Source organism: Carex rostrata, chromosome 2 (genome assembly GCF_964058835.1).
Source record: "Carex rostrata chromosome 2, lpCarRost1.2, whole genome shotgun sequence".
Taxonomy (NCBI): Eukaryota; Viridiplantae; Streptophyta; class Magnoliopsida; order Poales; family Cyperaceae; genus Carex; species Carex rostrata.
This window is the reverse complement of record NC_135919.1, coordinates 13,127,407-13,148,844: the sequence shown is the minus strand read 5'-3', so window position 1 is coordinate 13,148,844 and position 21,438 is coordinate 13,127,407. Positions and strand designations below refer to the sequence as shown.

Genomic DNA, 21,438 nt, shown 5'->3' with positions numbered 1-21,438 from the left:
TAATATTGATCCTAATTGGCAGCATAAAGTTTTTATATGATCAATCTCCATTTATAATATTTGACTTTCATAACTTGAAAGTCTGACTCCGTCCCTGTCTGAATGCAGATACAAACCAGATGGCAGCTTTCCTTGCAAAAATAGCAAATACAAACCAGTGCATCTGATCAATATGCAGTTCAGCACTATCACATCTCACACATACATGAAAATGGAATTTTCTTTTCGTGTATTGCGTGATTTGCGTCATCAACACTATACTAGTTCAAATTTGCTGATTTATCTTGCTTTGCATAGGTCAAATTCCTGACTCTTGTAATTGATTCAGTGCTAAGCTTGTTTATATGCTTACACTTGGAAGGAACGGGAGCTGCATCTGATCAACGCATCGTTGTACCAGTTCCTATTTTGGCTGAGATTTGCTATAAATGTTGATTAATAAGTTGGTCCGAATGCTTCTACTGTCATTTATTCTTTTTAGATTTGTACCAGTTCCTATTTGAGCTGTTATGTGCTTGTACCGTTATTAAATGCCATGCAGGAAACTAGGGTTTAAGATTTAGTTTTGATATATTTACAACACTGATGCATCGAAGAGACCTGTGACGATTTCTCTGATGCATTGGATCAATTAGCATGCTAGGTACCGACGTACCGTTAGTTCAAAACCCAAAGTATACTTTCTAAGCATTTGCATGCCACTTCTACAGATGCCAATTGTATTATATGTTGCAACTTCAGGTAGTGTTTTAAAATGCGGTTTTGTCCATGCATACGAAAGACCACTCCATACCGCATATGTGGCATGCGGCCGCATATGCAGATTTGTACGAGAAAGTACATATGTGGTTTTACTATGCTTTGTTAAAGAAATATAGATAAAATAAACCTAATTTATATCAAAGACTTGTTTAGTCTAGTGGTTTATGCTCTTTATTATATTATAAAAGTTGTAGATTTTAATCTCCTCTACCATAAAATAATTTTTAGGTTTTTTTTCAAGTTCGCATGGACTGTATGTGTGTATGTATATTCAAAATTGCATAAACTTAACTGTATGAAATTATGTATACGAAAGACTACTGCATAAGCATAAGGGCCGCATTTTAAAGAAAATAAATCTGCTGTAATTTTTGGGGAATTACAGGACCCTGTAATTCTAATCCGAACCGTTAGTCTTTCTTAAGATTTGTGCATGAAAACTTGCTTTTTTTCGAGATCTGTGTGGAAAATATTTGAACGGTTGATATTAAAATTTTAGGGCCCTGTAATTCCTTCCGGAATTACAGCAGATTCGGACTCCATTTTAAAACACCGATTTCAGGTATTCTATTTTTTTGGGTCTAATTTGGGTCACTCGGTAACCAAGGTATTATTACTGCTTGAGCATTTTCAGTCAAAACTGGAATCACCGTGTCTGTGTGCCTGTTGTAAGGAGTACTGTAATTTTTTTTTTTTTTTTGAGGAAATGCCCTTGGTGAGTAACTGAGTACTTTACTGGAATCACCGTGCGCCTGTTTTTTTAGGAGTACTTTACTGGTATTAACCATTACATGGGTAGACGTACACAATTTTAGATGTGCACTGTAGACTGTAGCAGGAAATAGATTCTCAACGACCATACTTAAAAGGACGACAACGACAGTACCTGTGACAGATGTGTATGTAAGTCCAGATGAGCTTTTTCCTAAAAAAAAAAAAAAAGTCCAGATGAGATAAACTACAAAGTTTTGTATACCAACATATCAGTTTATTAAATAACATAAAATACATTCAGAATCAGGTAACACACGCTAACTCATATTAGTAGCTATTTCATATTTTGTTAGTATACTGATTCAAATGCTACATATAGAAAAAAAATTTGCACCCTACCTCAGGTTAGAAGCTATTCTCACTTCATCCAAACGTCTGACATGCAAAGGAGGCCAAAAACAATTAAAAAATTAATTTTAATTATGACTTAATTTCATACTTTAATCAAATAAAAATATAACTTAAATCATGACTTTATTTTAAACCTTAACTAAACATGACTTAGTTTGACCACGCATCTCACCTTAGACCTTATTAATGTTAGTTTTAACCAAACATCACTGAATTTAACGAACATAATCTTTAAGAATGAGACAATTTAATAGTGAAAAATAGAGTATTGTCCCCATAAACTTGTCGGTTGTTTTATATTTTTTGTTTTGAAAAAAAAGAAACAAAGAAGATTGAAATTTTGCCAACTGCTTTAAAGATGTGACCATTTTGTTTGCTATCAGTAAAGACCGAACTGCAAGTCTGCCACGATTGAATTCTTCTCTGGTAAACATCTTATCAATTATCAGTTTATCACTGCTGCATATTAATTTATTTATTATTTGTCGACTAGCTGTTCCATCAATGTCGTACAGTCTGTGATCTTGATACGAATACGGGTAAATGAGTTCATAGTCTGTCCTCTGTCGTCATTACGTCGTGGTGCAGTGACCGTAAAAATTTCCATCGTAATTTGTAAGAAAGAAGCGACAAAAATTGAACCTTTTTATTTGATGGCAATCATTTGACTGTACACGTGACACGTCTCATGCTGTATCATTATAATAATACGACAGCATTTATTAAAGTAATAATTTTGTTTTTAGGAGAATAATTTATTTCTGTATATAATACGATTGAGCCGACGATCACACATTCACACTCGCTCTCTTCTAAGATTTTTCTCCCATTTCTGAGTTCTGACCCAATTTCATTTTTCTGATCTTCTGTGATAATAATCAAAATTCTTAATTAAAGCGGGTCAAAATAAGGGTTCAGTGCAAATGATCAGTGATGTACGGAGAAAGGAAAAGTTGGGCCACACCTGTATTGATATCGTCACGGGCGTGGGTCCGTATTGACCGCAAGAAGAAATAAGGATGACGCACGATAGCAGGTTTGCCGGTTTAGGAGCCATCAGATCTGATGTATCAATTTCTATGTTTCATTTGTATTGAAATTCAAAACTACTCACATATCCTCAGGAAGAACTGTACGAATAACTACAGTTGTGGGGGTCCCACGCTCGTTTAAGGGTCGGCAGTCTTCTAATTTTTTTTTTTTTTTTTGAAGTGAACCCTTTAGAGCATCTACATCTCTAAAACTCAACAGAATTTTTAAATAACTCTTAACTACTTTTTAGAAATTATGGTCTTTAAAGTTTCTAACTCTCACATCTCTGAAACTCATTTTAAAGTTAATATTAAGCCACGTCAGCAACAAATTAAAAAGGAGAAACATTTTGAGCCAATCATTTGGCCAACATAGAGTTTATAAACAATTTCTTAATAAGAAACTTTCTTGCTTAGTTTCTAAATAAGAAACTCTCCCACATTCGTAAAACTGAATTAGAAACTGCCACGTCAGATTAGAAACTCTAATAGTTTCAGGGATGTAGATGCTCTTAGGCAAATTCAAGTAGGGTTCAAATGCTTTTTCTATTTTTAAAATTTTTAATAACTTAAAATTTAAAATTTAAAAGTTAAAATAAAACCGTTAGATGTGATCTACATTATTTTTTCTATCTGCTCGTAAAAAATTATCATATTTTAATTTTGTTTTTATATGAATCAATAAGTTGAAAAATTAACGTCTAAAAATTATTTACATTAGTATGTTTTTTACAAGCTCTTAATAACAACTAAAACAAAATTGAAATACCATAATTTTTTACACGTGCACAGATAAAATGATGTAGATCATATCCAACGGTTTTATTTTAACTTCTAAGTTTTAAATTTTGAGTTATTAAAATTTTTAAAAATGAAAGCATGATCGAGACATTTGAACCCTCCTCAAATTTAAATTAAAACTGGTAAAAAATATTACAAGCATGTGGGTCTGTCTTGAAATAAACTAATCCTAGTAGCATAAAGCCTAAAAACAGAGAGATCTTAAAGAACTGACAAGGAAGAAAAACTAAGTAAACTATTGTTTTTCTGAAGCCAAGGATTGCCAGCATTATAACAGTTTTTTTTATTTGAAGATTTTGTTGTTAAACGCTATCTTTTTATTGGAGAATTTTTTTTTATAAAAAAGAGAAAAAGAAAGATTATTATTTTTTATGCATTGAAGCTTTGGTAGTCATTTTTCCAATTCAAATTTCGGACTGGCCGATCAAGAGGGTTTTCTTTGTTCGAATACTTAGGATTCTCTGTGAATCAGACAAATTTTAGATCTTAAAAAAGTTGTCTTCAACTTTCTTGTCTTAATTGTGATAGAGGATCTCGAACATGTTCTTTAAAAAAAAATTGAATCAGTAACTTCAGAAAAAATTCTACCGGCACTTTCATTCTTCAAAAATTGAAGATACTCTTTCTCTTTTCAGATATTAATTTATAAAATTTTCTATGAATATAAAATTATCTTTTAATTGATTTCTTTTAAATATAGGATGGTTATAATTGCTTCATGTTTATATCCTTCATTGCAAATTTTACTTCTTTTTTTTTTTTAAAAAAAATTAATAGAAGGAAAGCGTGCTGTCGAGATGCTCTCTGGCTTTGCAAATTTTACTTGAATGATATTTTATTTATAAAATACTCGGTTCGCCTCTACGGCTGTTGCAATAATAATTTTTGTTTTAATATGTATTCTAAAGATATGAGGAAACTATGCCTATGTAGAATAATGTTTGAATATGTATATAAGTTGATTTACTTGTTCCGTCTCGATGTGAATTGTATACCGGAAATAAGGTGTACATATAAGTATGCCTAATCTTTATTTAACTATTGATGGATGTTCATCGGATTTTTTTTTTTTAAATCGAATCAAATTTAAATATTTCAACAAGCTGGACTTCGCTTTTATGAAAAACAGCTCCACCGATCCTGTCCGGTGGATTGGTGGAGGCAACTACTATACGTAAATGCATGCTTACTATGTTTATTTTTGTGCCTCCATCGATTTACAAAATCAGTGGAGCTGTTTTTCATAAAAATAAAATGTGCTTGTTTCGTTAAAATATTTAAATTTAATTCTATTTAAAAAAATCCCCGTAGATCGCATGGTTGGAAATAGGGGTGGCAACGAATCAAACCGAATCGAACTTACTCTAGTTTGAGTTTGGGTATGAATAAGATTGGAATCAAATTGGGTTTGATTTGTTTTGAATCGAACTAATTTCAAATCGAATTAATTGCAAACTACACATTTTTCGAATCAAAGTCAATCGAATTACAAACTACAAATTTTTTTGGCAGTTCTAGTTATACTGGTAGTTTATGTATTAGTTTTCTTCTCGCGAAACAAAATTCACACGGTTTTATTTTACCTTTCACGAATTCACACTGATGGATTATGGGTCAGTTCAAAATTCCATTACCTTTTACGCTGCTGAATTAATTAAAATTACGGCATGGACCTAGTCAAATAAAACTTATTTCATTGTTAATTTGTTACATTTTTCTATTATAAATTACAATTATATTAATAATTTTGAGCTGTGATATAAGTTTGGTTCCTGCATTATTAAAGATTAATGGTTGAATCCATTAGTTGTATTGTTTGAGATTCGAACCTAAATAGTTCGCAAATCAATTTCGAACGAATTATACATAATTTGAGTTTAATTTGAATAAGATTCGAACTGAACTAATTTAATTTGTTTCATAACGAACTAATTTCGAATCAAACTAAATTCAAATTAAACTCAAATCAAATCATGAACTACCAATTTTTTTACCACCCCCAGTCGGTCTTTACGATATATACTGTTTTCTCGATAAATCGATATTCAGGTAAAACTGTACTATACGTAACTTTTTTTTTCCCGGTAGATTCTGAAGTAGTAGTCTAGTAGATGAAACCGTACTATATAGATTCTTGAAATGTAACCTTTTTTTTTTACCGTAGATTCTGAAACGGTAGATAAAACCGTACTGTATGTAAATTTTTTTTTCACGATAGATTCTGAAATATAACCTTTTTTTTCATGGTAGATTCTGAAATGGTAAGTTATTATTATTAAGCATGTGTACATGTAACCTTTTTTCTTTCATGGTAGATTATGAAATGAATAAAAAATCCTTCTGTAATAAACCGGGATAAAGAATAAGTGTTTTGTTTATTATTGTTCAAGGTTCGGAAAAGAGACGAATAATTAACTTATGAAGGTCAAACACATAGTAAAAATCAATCATATAATTTTAAAGTGCTCATAGCATTTTACTCAAAACTAACAATAAAATGATGTCTAAGCATCATATTTTTAAAAATATATAGAGGTCAGTTGACACTCATTCACTCAGCAAGATGAACGCGCCATGTTTGTGCGTCATTAGTGTTGTTATTTAAATTGATCTGGCTTTACAAAAATATCGTAGTAGAAACTTTTTTATTGCTTGTTAATCTGACGATATAAACCAACTTAAAAAGGTCCGATTTTTTTATTTATATCCAAAAATTAAATTACATTTCAAAAACTAACCGAACCGGCTGTCAAATTTTAAATCTACCCAAACCGGTTAACCGTTAACCGGACCCAAACCATGGGTCCGGTTAACGGTTAACCGGATTCGTTGGTTCGCTGAACCGTTAACCGAACCAAATTTTTTTTTTTTTTTTTTTTTTACTTTTTTACTTTTTTTTAAAACAGAAAATTTTTAATTTTTTTTTTCCTATTGAAAATATACATGAAAATTCGTATTTAGATTTATCAAATTTACACCAAAAATTTTTGTAAATCAAATATGAAATTTAAAATTATAGAAAAATACACATACACATACACATACACATACACATACACATACACATATACATACACATATACATAAATAATATACGGCTACCAATTTTTTTTTTTTTTTTTACTTTTTTTTAAAACAGAAAATTTTAAATTTTTTTATTTTTCTATTGAAAATATACATGAAAATTCGTATTTAGATTTATCAAATTTACCAAAAAAATTTTTTGTAAATCAAATATGAAATTTAAAATTATAGAAAAATACACATACACATACACATACACATACACATATACATATACATAAATAATATACGGTTACCAATTTTTTTTTTTTTTACTTTTTTTTAAAACAGAAAATTTTAAATTTTTTTATTTTTCTATTGAAAATATACATGAAAATTCGTATTTAGATTTATTAAAATTTCCTCTTTTAAAATTTTTTTTAAAAAAAGTAAAAAAAAAAAAAAATTGGTAACCGTATATTATTTATGTATATGTATATGTGTATGTGTATGTGTATGTGTATTTTTCTATAATTTTAAATTTCATATTTGATTTACAAAAATTTTTGGTGTAAATTTGATAAATCTAAATACGAATTTTCATGTATATTTTCAATAGAAAAATAAAAAAATTTAAAATTTTCTGTTTTAAAAAAAAGTAAAAAAAAAAAAAATTGGTAACCGTATATTATTTATGTATATGTATATGTGTATGTGTATGTGTATTTTTCTATAATTTTAAATTTCATATTTGATTTACAAAAATTTTTGGTGTAAATTTGATAAATCTAAATACGAATTTTCATGTATATTTTCAATAGAAAAAAAAAATTAAAAATTTTCTGTTTTAAAAAAAAGTAAAAAAAAAAAAAAAATTGGGTTCAGTTAACGGTTCAGCGAACCAACGAATCCGGTTAACCGGACCCATGGTTTGGGTCCGGTTAACCGTTAACCGGTTTGGGTAGATTTAAAATTTGACAGCCGGTTCGGTTAGTTTTTGAAATTTAATTTAATTTTTGGATATAAATAAAAAAAATCGTAAAAAGGTTGTTGATTCAGCAAATAGATAAATAATAAACCAACATTTTTTTCATTTAATAAGAAACTGTAATAGGGGGGAAAAAAATTATGTTCACTTTTTTGCATAATGATTAAAGTAGCAAAATCCCCCCCCCCCCCCACACACACACACAAAACGTATTAGCACCGTAAACTTTTAAAACACTTCTAAAATGCAAATTTACATATAATTGTATTAATGCACACTAGTTTATTTCATTCAAAACATAATCATCGACAGTTGTCAAGTGATTTTACAAAATAAAAGAAGATGTTGACCTCAACTGTATTGATTTTTCTGACTCATTTTCCGCCCGAGCACCTTGAAACATGTACTTCATTGTTTTATTTTTTATTTTTTAGGAATACTTGATTGTTGCTCGATACACAATGAATACTACATCAATACACTCCTACGTCAAACACACACTTACTAACTCAGTTTTTTTTTTTTTTTTGTTGCAAGTTGGACTAAAAATAGTAGTACAAACTGCCCTGATCAAATAGGAGTGAGTCTATGGTACTATGCATATCACGGGTTGTTACCGTGCTGCGGCTCTACATTCGAGTTTTCAAATCTTAACGGTCGATCCGAACCGTTCATCTTGTTCTCCATATAAATATGTGTTTGGAGACCAAATTTTAAATTTTTTGAATTTTTTTACTATTTTTTTAGATATTTAGAAAATCACTTGATCTGAAAATTCTGGACCATCCAAAAACAGTGATTTTCAATAAATCTAAAAAAATAGTAAACAAATTTCAAAAACTGTAAAATTTGGTCTCCAAACACATATTAATATGGAGAACAAGATGAACGGTTCGGATCGACCGTTAGAATTTGAAAACTCGAATATAGAGCCGTAGCACGGTGTCAAATCTTAATATGCATAGTACCATAGACTCACTCATCAAATAGTCATGTCGAAGCCTAGTGTATTTGTATTTTAATTTTTCTTTTGATATGAACAAGCAGTCAAATTTTCAGATCTCACGTGAAACTCATTTAAGAAAATCAAGCACACGTCTTAAATTTACAAAAAAATATATATATAATTGTCTTTTCTTTTGTACGATGGTTCTCAATTTTTCGATTTAAATCTTACACACAAAATTTATAATATTTTTCTATCTTCCGAACTATAATTGCAACCATAAAAATGACAATGCCGAAGCAACACAAAATTTCGGATGTATTATTTTCAAATTTTCATATACACGTGTGCGCCAGCAGGTTAGCCTCGATAATACCAATACCAAAATTCAGACAAAATAAAACGAGAGAACCATACGTGATACGTCTAAGTCTTCTAACAATACTAATATGTCCCAGTCAATACCATCAGTTCAGTAGTATAATCGGAACACTAACTTGAAACCCTTTTTTTATGTCAGACTACAACACTGACTATCTTCCTATTTTTTTATTAAAGAAATGCAATGTGCTGCTGACTATCAAATTATACAAAAAAGGCAGCTAATAACAGCAATTTGTTCGCTACCTGGATTTCAAAAAAAAAAAACAGCAATTTGTTGTTATATATCCTGGCCAGCAAAATAAATTACTTCTAATCTGGAATAAATGTGGCAGTTAAATTGTCACACCGTGTAGGGGACCACTTACATGTGGTCCCCACAGAAGAACCTGAGCCTCAAATGGGCCCTGAAAAAGGTGTGGCGGGCCCCGTCATGAAATTGCCACATTTTTGGTAGCTTGCGTGTGTGTGTTTGCCGCGAAGAATTTAGATATTAGATATCTTCCTGACAACAAATTACACACCTGAAATCCACTCGCAGCAATAAAACAGAAATAGTAGGAATAAAAATATCAACAATGGATTTTTCTACAGGAGACCCTAAGTATCTCTTATATTTCTCCCCAATTGCTTTGTTCTTGTTTGATAAAATTCTCACATATTTTGAACAAATATCAATATTTTCTCAACGCATAACAAAATAAATAGGAGAAAATGAAAGAATAATTAAGCTACATGCAAAGAAATATTTAGAGAACGATTATAAATATCTTACGTTTTCCCCCAAATCTAAGATTTATTTTCTTTTTACAAATACATAGAAACCATAGTAACAGTCTAACAGACAGTGGAAGAAATATATACCTACAAGGCTACAACTACAACATTTCAAAATTCTGAGATTCTTTTAATTTCTTTTGAACAACTTCTAATAACTTCTCTTCACAAAACAAAACATTTTAACATTGGCAGAAAAACTTTGTCAGAAGAACTCTATCTATAAACTATTAGCTCCAAATAATAGCAACCTTTAAAAAAAAATAAAGTGCTCACCATATTTGATACTTCCATTTTTATTTCATCAGAGTATTATCTCGATATAGAATTTTGAAATTCACTTGAAAAGTAGGGATGGATCATGGATGAAAAAAGAAGTAAGATTCCATTCAAGGAGCAAGCCAGTAGGTCACTAGTTATTTTCAGAAATAGAGAAAAGATGGTCACTGCTCAGTGACTCAAAGGCTAATAAACTAAACCCTAGGCATCAATCTGTCTCTCGATTTCTCCGCTTGGTTGGATTCTTTTCAAGAACTCACCTTTTACCCCATTACGCACTCTCACCTCACCTGCTCCTTTCCGTTCTTGGCCTCTCCCTTTGACTCTGCCTAGAAACCTAGAAACCCTGGCCCAACGCATTAATTCCACTTCCAGTACGCTTTTAATTCCAATTTCTGTTTTGGGAATCAGTACTTCTTCCTCGGGACCAGCTGTCTCTCTCCCCCTCTTTCTATCACCAGTGATTTCCATACTCTTTCTGTTATCCCAGTGATTTTGATGCGAGCTTGATGTGAAGAGCAGTTTGTGGTGCTTGTTTGAGTGGTGAGTTTGATAAAAACAAATCTCCTGTTTCTATTCCCCTTTACAGGTTTAAGTAAACGTTTTAATTAGGAAAGGAGGAGAGAGTTGTGATTTGATTTTGATACCTTTGTTATTAGTATCTCAAGTCTTTTTTTTTGTTTAAAATAAAAAAAATTGAACCCGCATGGTGAATGGAGACGATGAGCTGAATTGAACAAATAGTCATTAAGTAACAAAGAAATGTTTTACCTGATAGCGTGGAATCATTTATGTCGTGTTCATTAGTAATTGTACATGCTGAGTTTCTTGCGATATGTATTATGTCACTATTTCATAATTTTAAGTATATATATATATATTTATATAATATTTGTATAAGAATTTGTCTCTCCGTACGAGTTTGTAGAAACATGGTAATTGGTATGAACTGCCAATTGTCTTCTATGCTTAATTGCTGATCCATTCTAGTTAATTTTGATACTTTTTGCTTATCTACGTTATATACGATTTATGTCATGTTGCAGATTTATCAAAATGTTTCATACAAAGAAATTCCCGAGTGTACCTTTCATCTCTCACAAGGCCCAAGGCAGCGACCAACCTAGTAATGTTGGATCTGTATTGGGTGGATCAAATGTAATTAATCCAATCAATCCAAGTGGAAGTGGGAAACAACGGCTCAGATGGACATCAGATCTTCACGACCGATTTGTTGATGCCATTACCCAGCTCGGTGGTCCTGATAGTGGGTATTTTTGTATTTGCTGTTTCAATAATTATTGTTATATTTGAAATCAGTTCTGATACCATATATAAACAACATCTATACACTTGAAGTAAAACCATAAACTTCTTGTTACTTATCACTGGACCATTATGGTCCAGTCTGCATTGGTACCAACCAGTTTCAAGATCTATACACCTGAAGTAAAACCATAAACTTCTTGTTACTTATCACTGAACCAGTATGGTCCAGTCTGCATTGGTACCAACCAGCTCCACATTGGCCGGTACAGATTGTCCAATAGCTGAATTTAGTTTTTCAAATCTTGTTGTAGCACACTTCTTGTGTAAATACACTAGTTAAGAGTATAGAAACATTTGTAATTTTTGCCTACTCACTAATGCCAAAATTGTACCAACCAATAATGCGATTGTGGTATAGAATTTTCCAATGCCTGATGGTCTATCTTTTACCCTTCTTTGTGATAGTTAAGATCCCTTGACAATGTAATAACTTGACAATCTTGACTATTTGTCAAAGTTTTTCCAAAAGTAGTAATCCAAAAGAACTAGTTTTACAGACAATTTGTTGGACACATGTAGCCTAACTATCTAAGTTCCACAACTTGAGCATAATTTAATAATGCATCATGGGTCATAAAGTTCAGACCATGTAAAACTTTAAATAGGTCAATGAACTGTAAGTTGGTGATGCATACACTGAATTTCATCATTCATGATGTTATATGTTTGATCTATGTATTGTATAGATTTCATCTCTAAGATGTTAAATTTCAACTTAAGCCTTTGTTATGACAGTTGTCCGGGGTGGAGCCCCCCCCCCCCCCCCCCCCCCACACACACACACACACTCCAAAATTTCCATATATGTCTTGTCGAGTTCAGAGGTTTTCTTGTTATCACCAAGCTCCGCCAGACCCCTCCTACCCACAATAAAATCTAGTTTTCAATTTCTCGATTGCACAAAAAGTATACTCCAATATTTGCTTTATGTCGGCCCAGTTTCAATTTCTTTAATAGTGAAGCAATCAGAGAAAGATAAATAAGGGTGTCAGTTTAGAGTGCTCTCCCAAAGTCCTCCCTTATCACAAAAAAAATAAACAAATACAATGAACTGGTTTATCTGAAAAAAAAAAAATTCAAGAATGTTCAAGCTTTCAAGGTTAATAGTTCATCATTTGTTATATCGTTTTCTGTGAAAATTCTAAGTTTGTATGTAATTTCCAATTTGGGTGTTAGAATACAGTATTCTTGTTTGTAATGCATTATGATTAGTTTTACTTCAGTTGAGCATGTATTGAATTCTAGGGGTGAAGGGGGCAATTTTTTTGAACAAACAAACAGCACACATACGCGTAGACTATTTTTTTCACATCCCTGGTTCCAACGCTTACTGCTGTCAAAATGGTCAGGGTCAATAATTGTCAACAGATCCTCCTTTTTTCAATACAGCTGTGCAATTTAGACTTAAGTATCATTTGGATTTTTTATCTCTTAAATATATACTAACTTTATACTAAGTTGGTACCACTATCATGTTGGCTTGTGCAGAGCAGTCCATTACCTGATAATTTGGTTTTGAATTATGTTGTTTTATAATTTGTATTAATATTGTTGAACAAGGTATAGACTCATTTATATATCTGATATATAAGTGTACCTATTTGTTAGGAGCTACCCCTAAAGGTGTTTTGACAGTGATGGGTGTACCGGGTATCACAATATATCATGTCAAGAGCCATCTACAGGTATTAGACTATTAGGACTTCCCTGAATATGTTTTGAAGTATTTATTTATAATTTGTTTGTTAATCCATGATAACACATTTTATTATAATACCCTTTTTATTGCTTTTACAGAAATACCGTCTAGCAAAGTATTTACCTGAGTCTCCTGCTGATGGTAAGTGTCTAATTTGCATATCGTTCTATGTTTGACTTTTAAGGTTCTATTGATAATAATGTTTTTATTAGTCCGAAATCTTGTTTTCCTATGTAGGTTCAAAGGAAGATAAGAAAGATATGGGAGATGATCTTTCTACAATGGACTCTGAACCGTAAGACCATATGACATCTTTCATCCTTTATGCTATTTATTTCTGAGGGATAAATTTTTCACTTTCACCTCTTCAAAATGCCAAAATTATATCATTGAGAAGACAACAAAATGATGCTGTCTTTTTCTGAAGGAGAAAGTTTTACCCACAACTCCAAAATGTAATAATATAGCATTTATTCTGGAGATAACAACAAAGTAATGGGGCATCCTTACAGAACGTTATTAATATCTAGGATGCTTTCATAGAAATTGTAAAATGCCCCCTGTACAGCTTGCCTTGTCCTATCACTTCAAACAATTCCCAAACAAACCCCTCCTTTCTACCTATTCTATCCTCCTCTGGGGAACCAAGAGGTGTGAATTTGGTTCCTTTGATAATATTCAGGGGAGGGCCATACATATTTAATTTCCCATGATTTGGAATATGAGATATTTCACCTTCATGCCTGGAATCATTATAAGTTATCTGACTCTTAACTGATATGATAATACATATTTAATTTCCCATGATTTGGAATATGAGATATTTCACCTTTGTGCCTGGAATCATTGCCTGGAATCATTATAAAGTTATCTGACTCTTAACCGATATGATAGTATAGTTTTTGCATGTTAAGTAAGACTATTTGAAAATTCTCTATTCGTTGTTGATGATTTTCTGGCATGACAGAGGAGTACAAATCAGCGAAGCTCTGAAGATGCAGATGGAGGTACAGAAGCGGCTGCATGAACAGCTTGAGGTTTGCCTTTTCACTTACTTTTTTTCAAGTTATTAAAAATTCACTCATTATATATCTATTTTACCAGAAATCACCCTCACATTTTTTGATATTTGCAAGAAGAACCCTTTTCTAAATGAAGAAGGGATCATCTTTATGTTTTGTTTTTGTCTCTACAATTGCTTCACTTTTCTTTAACAAATATGTCCCTTCCGTTGTCTTTGTACAAAGCCATTGTTTTGTTCCCCTAATTTTTTGTCCAACTAAATATATGATTTAGGGTTATAGAAAGGCAATCCAAAGAACAATCGAAAAGAAGAAACTGAAATCAAGGGATTTTAATTAAGAAGGGAAAATTATCTTTATATTCTATTTTGAGTTATCTATGGGATGCATGATGTGTTGGGATTATCGAATAAAAGTTAACAAGGTCCTTGTTTTATGGCCCCAGTACTAATTTTGCATATGATGTATTTTGCGAAAGCCACAAAAAGTGGCTGTCTTTTCCAAATTGATAATGATGGGACCATTTTCCTTTGGTAAAAAGCACAATAGTTATCTCATATTAGATCTAATTTCTTTCTTCAACTATCAGGTGCAAAAGCAGTTACAGCTAAGAATAGAAGCACAGGGGAGGTACTTACAAATGATAATAGAAGAACAACAAAGGCTAGGCAGTGCGCTAGCTGCCTCATCAGAAGATAACCTAAAGCCTTCAGAACCCATAGTTAATGCACCGATTTCTAATGACTATTTGGATCCTTCACCGCCTTCTTTAAAAAAACCAAGACTAGCTGACAAGACACCAGACCTGCCAACTCATGAACTGACTCAGCCCGAACTCAAGTCAGACTTTTTTGGCACATGGGATCATGAATTTCATGAAAGAAATGTTGTTAGTTTTGGATTCGAAGAAGGAATTCAGTTCAAAGGGGAGGATAATGGTACCAATGTGGGGTCAGCCAAAGTGTTAACTGATAACATCAATCATGGTGGTTAAATATTTTCTTTCCATGTCATATATTTTCTTTTTGTTACTATTTGCCACACAATTCATACCGCAAAAAGATTGAGGGGAGGCGGGGGGGGGGGGGGGGGGGGGGGGTTTGTTAACAAGGATTCCTTCTACAATGATTTCTATGATAGTTCTATAGAGGTGTTTTGTATGGAGTGCAATGTGTGTGTCGGGAGGGTCCGAGATAGTGAAGAACACTACTTGTGAATATATTATTTGGATGACCAGTAGGTTTCAGAGAGTGTCCTTTCGATGCTTGTTTTGATTATTTTCATTGACGCCCTGTTATGTAAGTAAATATAATTCTGTAATCGTTACTCCAGTAATAGCTGATGATATTATTCTGATGTCATCTTCATTTTTCATTTCTGATGTAATTTATAAAAGTATAATCCTTTGTGAATCCAACCACAACTTGGAAAAGGTAACTTACAAAACACTGACTGTTAATATGAGATGGGTTTTTAATTTTCAGGCGATTTTATGTAAAATTGACATTATAACTTCAGCATGGTTTTTAATATGCATAGCTCGGACACTTCTAGAAGTTAAACAAAAATATGAGGTAAATTGCGGTGTTTAGTCTAATCCTGTTGGTAAAATCAATCTTGACAAAAATTAGAAGGTACATCTCTCCTGTGTGTAAGGCAATAACCATACTAAAAGTAGTGCAAATGATCAAACAGAGGGTATTTGGAAATTCAGGGGTCAGGCTGGTCATTTTTTCGGATTGCAAGGTAGTGGTGAAAGCCATCAACGCAAATTCTGTTAATGGCCTACCGTCTTGGGCAGCAGCACAAACGGTAGCAGAATGTGCAGTACTGGTAAACGAAGCTCGAGAACTCCTGTCAATCAGATATGTGACTCGGGAAGCGCTGAAAGGCCCCCACAGCCTAGCAAACTGGTCAAGAAGGTCCAAGCAACAGACATTGGAAATACCACAGCATCTGCTAAATTCGAATAAGGACATCAGCAATCAACTGGATGTGACTTTCTTCCAAATTGCAAGCTAATCGGAAGTCAGGATGGAAGCGGTCAAAGTGTAACTTCAGTAGAATTAAACTTTAAGTGTCGCACATTTTAATTTTTTAGTTTTCAAACCTTCTAATTTCAATTGCAATTTCTAGTTTTAAGTTCCTAGTTAATTTTCTAGCTTTACTGGTATTTGCTTTCCATTTTCAGCAATTTACTTATTCTGTAATTTTGAACAGCCTTTATTTAAATGATCAATGCCTACGGGCTTTTCCCCTAAAAAAAAAAATTAATATGAAAATGAAATTTATTGTCGAAGGAACGATCGTTCAGACGTTAACATAAATATTGATGTGTGCTGTATTTTGCTAGTACACTTTAGGATGCATAAAATTTTGTAGGATTAACTTCTTTTCGGGACATCAAAATTCATGTGTGCATCTATAAAAAAGAGCGAATCATATACAAATTTGATTTTTTTTTTTCCAAAATTCACCATTTCAGTGTATGAAAATTCATATTAACAAATTATACATGACACATCAATATTTCGTGTTAATGCAGCGTTGATCGATCGGCGATTTTCTCTCTCGATGACTATTATACAACTCTGTATTTTAGCTCTTATTAAAGGACTTCTTTTATTTCAAGGGAAAGAATGCATGAATATAAATGGTCGTCATCAATGTAAATACATTCAAAGATTCTTTCTATTTGTTTTATATTCATCTTTTTTTCTTTTAGTTATGTTACATTTTTAACATGAATATATTAAAGCTATTTATCAAAAAAATGTCAAGTTTTAAGACAATTTCAATCAATCTTTTTTTTCATATACTGATTAGAAATAAATATTTTTTAAATATATAAAATGTGTATATTGAAGAACAGTAAAAAATAACTGCTTGAAAATTTCTGCTAAGCAATCACAAAAAAGAGTCGTATCACTCTGAAAACCTCATTGTATATTAGACACACCAAGCATATTTTAAATGAAAATAAGGAAATAAAAATATTATTATTATTCGATCAAAATTTTTTTTTTTTAAATGGAACGGTTGACAGTGAATACGGCAGAGACAATTTTTTTTTAAAACTCATCTTTGTTTATGAAGTGTTGATTTAAGATAGAGTGAGTCTATGGTACTATGCATATTACGATTTGTTATCGTGCTACGGCTCTATATTTGAGTTTTCAAATCCTAACGGTCGATCCGAACCGTTCATCTTGTTCTCCATATTAATATGTATTTGGAGACCAAATTTTACATTTTTTGAAATTTTTTTACTATTTTTTTAGATTGATTGAATATCACTGTTTTTGGATGGTCCAGAATTTTCAGATCAAGTGATTTTCTAAATATCTAAAAAAATAGTAAAAAAATTTCAAAAAATGTAAAATTTGGTCTCCAAACACATATTAATATGGAGAACAAGATGAACGATTCGGATCGACTGTTAGGATTTGAAAACTCAAATATAAAGCCGTAGCACAGTAACAACCCGTGATATGCATAGTACCATAGACTCACTCTTTAAGATATTAAAGAAAAGAAAAGTACATTGTCTAAATTTTCCTTGGATTTGGTACAGAGTACAGACGGAGAAATTACTTAGATTTCACACTCCACTTGAGCGGCAAATTCTGCTGACTTTCAATTACCACTGCTGGAATTATCTACTGTGACTATTTCTCAATACACACCCATGTAGCGGTATCAAACATTTGAAAACTTCTGTTCTCTATGAATTGTTACCCAGGTACTAACGATAAAGAAATACACGGTAAATGTCGATTCTGTAAAATAGTATTGCAACTTTGCAAGCGACTAGCGAGTTATAAGAGAGTAAAGCGACCTTCGTCTACTCTACTTAGTGGGTTTTATCTTTCCGAACGTACAGATTCTACAGAATAGACTACGTGGCATTTCCTTACTGGTTCAGGATGTAATTAATAAATTTTAGGCAATCATCTTTCGACGCTCCTCTTTTGAATCTCTTCGTAGAAGTGTTCAAGTGGAAAACGATCTGGCACTTCGGATCCCTCTATTTTTTCTTTCTGATTCAACCAATCACAAGCTCACCTCGATCTGCCCGAGGCGAGAAGAGCAATGGCCACCAGAAGCACCGTTTTCGCCACAACCCTAACCCTAGTGGCCGCGCTATTCGTGGCGGCGACGGCGAACTCAGAGGGAGATGCTCTGTCGGCGCTGAGGGGGAGCTTGTCAGATCCAGGCGGCGTGCTCCAAAGCTGGGATCCCACTCTCGTCAACCCTTGCACCTGGTTCCACGTCACCTGTGACCGTGACAACCACGTGACTCGCTTGTAAGTTGCAAGATCGTTCTCAGTTTATCCGTGTCGCGGTCCGTGAGGGCACGTTTATGACGGTGGTGGTTTGAAGTCGATATTTAGCGTTGATTATGGCGTTAATTTAATCAAATCACTTTATTTATAAATTGCTGTATAATTTTTGTATTTCGTATGGACGTGTGGCCAATCACAAAAAGAGAACTAAACTTCTAACCAGACAGCCGAAATCTGAAAAAAATTGTTTGGGAATGGACTCTGTAAATAATTTGACTACTTTAGCATGCTTACAGTGCAGCACACGGACCCAATCTAAACAGTTTGATTTTGAGGATCTAATTGTAATCTACATGCCAGACAGTTAAGTTGGTTGGACAGGTGATTAAGCTTGTGGGGAAAAATTAGCTCTAGAACAACTACAAGTAATGACTGTTATCTTACCAAGGAACTCATTTTTGTATTTCATTGTTCTATGCCTGGCTTGCTGCTGATCTAAGTTTTGTATCTTCTCCTTGCCTAAAATTTGGTCAATTTTTAGAATGCTATTTAAATTTTTAAATAGTTTTATAACATCCTTCTTTAACAGAGACCTCGGTAACTTAAACTTATCCGGCAATTTGGTACCTCAACTTGGGAAGCTTGAACATCTGCAGTACCTGTAAGCTCTTCTTAGTTAATTTATAATTTTTTCTTTCTTTTGTTCCTAGTATTTTTAGTCATTTGTTTTCTTTTGCAGGGAACTTTACAAAAATAACATTCAAGGAACGATTCCGTCTGAACTTGGTAACTTGAAAAATCTTATTAGCCTTGACTTGTACAAGAACAATATTTCGGGAACTGTACCCCCATCCCTTGGGAGATTGAAATCCCTTGTTTTCTTGTGAGTTTATTTCCGACCATCTTATTTACTTCTTTTCGAGATAAACACTTATTTAGGTATGTGAAGTATTCAAATGTCTTTCAGCTTTCAGGCCTAAATCTTTTTGAACACCTTTAGCAGTTGTTTGGCAAATCAATGCATAGTGTAAAATTAGTGTAAATATTAGTTAAGCTTATAATAGTGGCAAATTGGAAGGTAGAGAATTGCCTGAAATATACTGACTAACCCAAGCTTGTTTAGATATAGCAAAAATTGCTATCATGTTCCTGTATTCTTAGTTTTTTTAATTCTTATTTGGCATCTAGAATAGTTATTAGAGCACTACTTTTTTGGGTTGGAATTGACAAAATCCCCATACTAGTATATATGGGTCTAATGACCAGACAAGCTCCAATTGATATACTAGTAATTTTGGTTTGATATTTTAATTATGCAAAAATTTGCTATATTGATTTATAGGCGGCTAAATGATAATCGGTTGACTGGACCAATTCCAAGGGAGCTGACAGGAATTTCTAGTCTCAAAGTCATGTAAGTGCTGTTGCAGTAATTCTGGGTTACATTTGTCTAGTTGTGCTGTTTTACATTTTCTCTTGGTTGCTAAAGAGGAAAACTGATCTTGATTTTGGTTTTCAGTGACGTGTCGAGCAATGATCTATGTGGAACAATTCCTACCACCGGACCTTTTGAGCATATTCCCTTGACCAAGTAATTTCTACTTCCTCATTCGTGTTTACATTATTTAATGTGGAATGTCAAATAAAGAAAAGGAATTTACAATTTGGGCTTCTCATTAGTATGATCCAGGGCCTACACAGAATACTTGCAATACTTGCCTGATAAGAAAACTAAAATAGGGAGCGACATAATAAATGCAAACAAATAATGTCCTGTATGTAGCTAAATCACCTTAAATGATATTTCCTTAAACTGTGCAAGATAAAACTCCGTAAAAACATTACAATATATGGTTAGTTGATGAATTCCATGATAAACATCATTATTATCCCAATTTTAGTTATAACTTAATATAGACATCCGTGGTTTTATATTAGAATATTTAATTTTGAGCTGAAATTACTGAGTTAATTACTAATCTGATTTTCTTCGTGAATATTGTAAATGTTTTTGCAATACTACAACAATAGGTGTCCGTGCAATTTGGGTAAATTTGTAGGTTTTTTTGCAAAATTATGGGTTAAATACTTTTATTAGTCATATCATTATCTTTATGTTGATTGAACAGCTTTGAAAACAATCCTCGGTTGGAAGGCCCCGAGTTGCAAGGACTAGCGGTATATGATACTAATTGCTAAATTCTGTTCTTCACTATGGTCGACACTTCCCTGTGAAACTGCAGTTATAGAGAAGTCCTTGTTCTAGTTATATTTTATGGTAACATATAATTTTAGTAATTAAGCCCAAGTTGTCTTGTGTTAACCTTTATTTGTGAAAGTCACTGGTTCATGTTTATTAAACCATAGATCGACCCTGTGTCAAGTTATTATGAAAAAAGAAGGTTTGCTATTTGTAATAGCGAAAAGGTATGTATTGTCGACATGGCAAATTCATGTAAAGGGTTATTGTGAATGATTCTCTTGCTTTCTTCTATGTGCCTTTTGCAAATTACAATACTCGGCTATTTGTAAATAGTGGCTGTGTTTGGTTCTTTGCATTGTCATCACTCGTTAAAGCTATTGATTAAAAAGAAATGATTTATGCCGTCCTGAGCATTTTCATCCCTGGTATTTTGACCGTCCGATAATCAGAAATGCTCTCTCCCTTTTTTATTGGGATAGAGAAAAGTTATATAACTCTTTATATTTTCTAAGATATTGTGAATCATCCAATGAGTTTTTTATTTTATTTTTAAATAACTGCCCAATATGAGAAGTATGTTTTCATTGCCTTTTTGAAAGCCAACATACATAATGTTACAGCTTAGTCTAGTTCAAAGCTATTAGAAACCGTAAAAATAAATCATACCCAACAAAGTCTTCATCCGTTTCTTCTTCAATCTCATCTTCCTCTTCTTCCTCGTACACTCGTACTCTATCATTTCAATTGAAGTTGATGTGAGAAAATATTTTTTATAAGAGAATGAACAGGGTAATTAGGAGTAGAAC

The 21,438-nt window shown here is 32.6% G+C and overlaps 2 protein-coding genes across 3 annotated transcripts; both read left to right on the top strand.

Annotated features, from left to right (window-relative positions):
• The first annotated feature begins 10,205 nt into the window (after window positions 1-10,205).
• LOC144575901 (myb family transcription factor PHL7-like) lies at window positions 10,206-15,379 on the top strand. Of its 2 annotated transcripts, none has more exons than XM_078326161.1 (7): window positions 10,206-10,636; window positions 11,140-11,360; window positions 13,031-13,107; window positions 13,220-13,262; window positions 13,359-13,416; window positions 14,089-14,158; window positions 14,733-15,379. In XM_078326161.1, exons 2-7 carry the CDS (start codon window positions 11,150-11,152, stop codon window positions 15,135-15,137), a joined length of 864 nt encoding a protein of 287 aa, XP_078182287.1. In that variant the 5' UTR covers window positions 10,206-10,636; window positions 11,140-11,149; the 3' UTR covers window positions 15,138-15,379. The 2 variants fall into 2 exon arrangements, with proteins under 2 accessions (XP_078182287.1, XP_078182293.1); XM_078326167.1 differs by having other exon boundaries at window positions 10,278-10,636; window positions 11,140-11,364.
• Window positions 15,380-17,926: 2,547 nt separating this feature from the next.
• Window positions 17,927-20,962, top strand: LOC144575967 (leucine-rich repeat protein 1-like). The gene is made up of 6 exons (XM_078326243.1): window positions 17,927-18,450; window positions 19,019-19,090; window positions 19,169-19,312; window positions 19,772-19,843; window positions 19,949-20,020; window positions 20,559-20,962. Exons 1-6 carry the CDS (start codon window positions 18,236-18,238, stop codon window positions 20,626-20,628), a joined length of 645 nt encoding a protein of 214 aa, XP_078182369.1. The 5' UTR covers window positions 17,927-18,235; the 3' UTR covers window positions 20,629-20,962.
• The last annotated feature ends 476 nt before the right edge of the window (window positions 20,963-21,438 follow it).

Excerpts from the sequence above, each read along its gene's own strand:
- LOC144575901 (XM_078326161.1), top strand. The coding sequence starts at position 11,150 with ATGTTTCATACAAAGAAATTCCCGAGTGTACCTTTCATCTCTCACAAG. Across the intron at positions 13,417-14,088 it reads TCTACAATGGACTCTGAACC|AGGAGTACAAATCAGCGAAG; the intron begins GTAAGACCATAT and ends CTGGCATGACAG. Across the intron at positions 14,159-14,732 it reads GGCTGCATGAACAGCTTGAG|GTGCAAAAGCAGTTACAGCT; the intron begins GTTTGCCTTTTC and ends TTCAACTATCAG.
- LOC144575967 (XM_078326243.1), top strand. The coding sequence starts at position 18,236 with ATGGCCACCAGAAGCACCGTTTTCGCCACAACCCTAACCCTAGTGGCC. Across the intron at positions 18,451-19,018 it reads GACAACCACGTGACTCGCTT|AGACCTCGGTAACTTAAACT; the intron begins GTAAGTTGCAAG and ends CTTCTTTAACAG. Across the intron at positions 20,021-20,558 it reads GAGCATATTCCCTTGACCAA|CTTTGAAAACAATCCTCGGT; the intron begins GTAATTTCTACT and ends TTGATTGAACAG.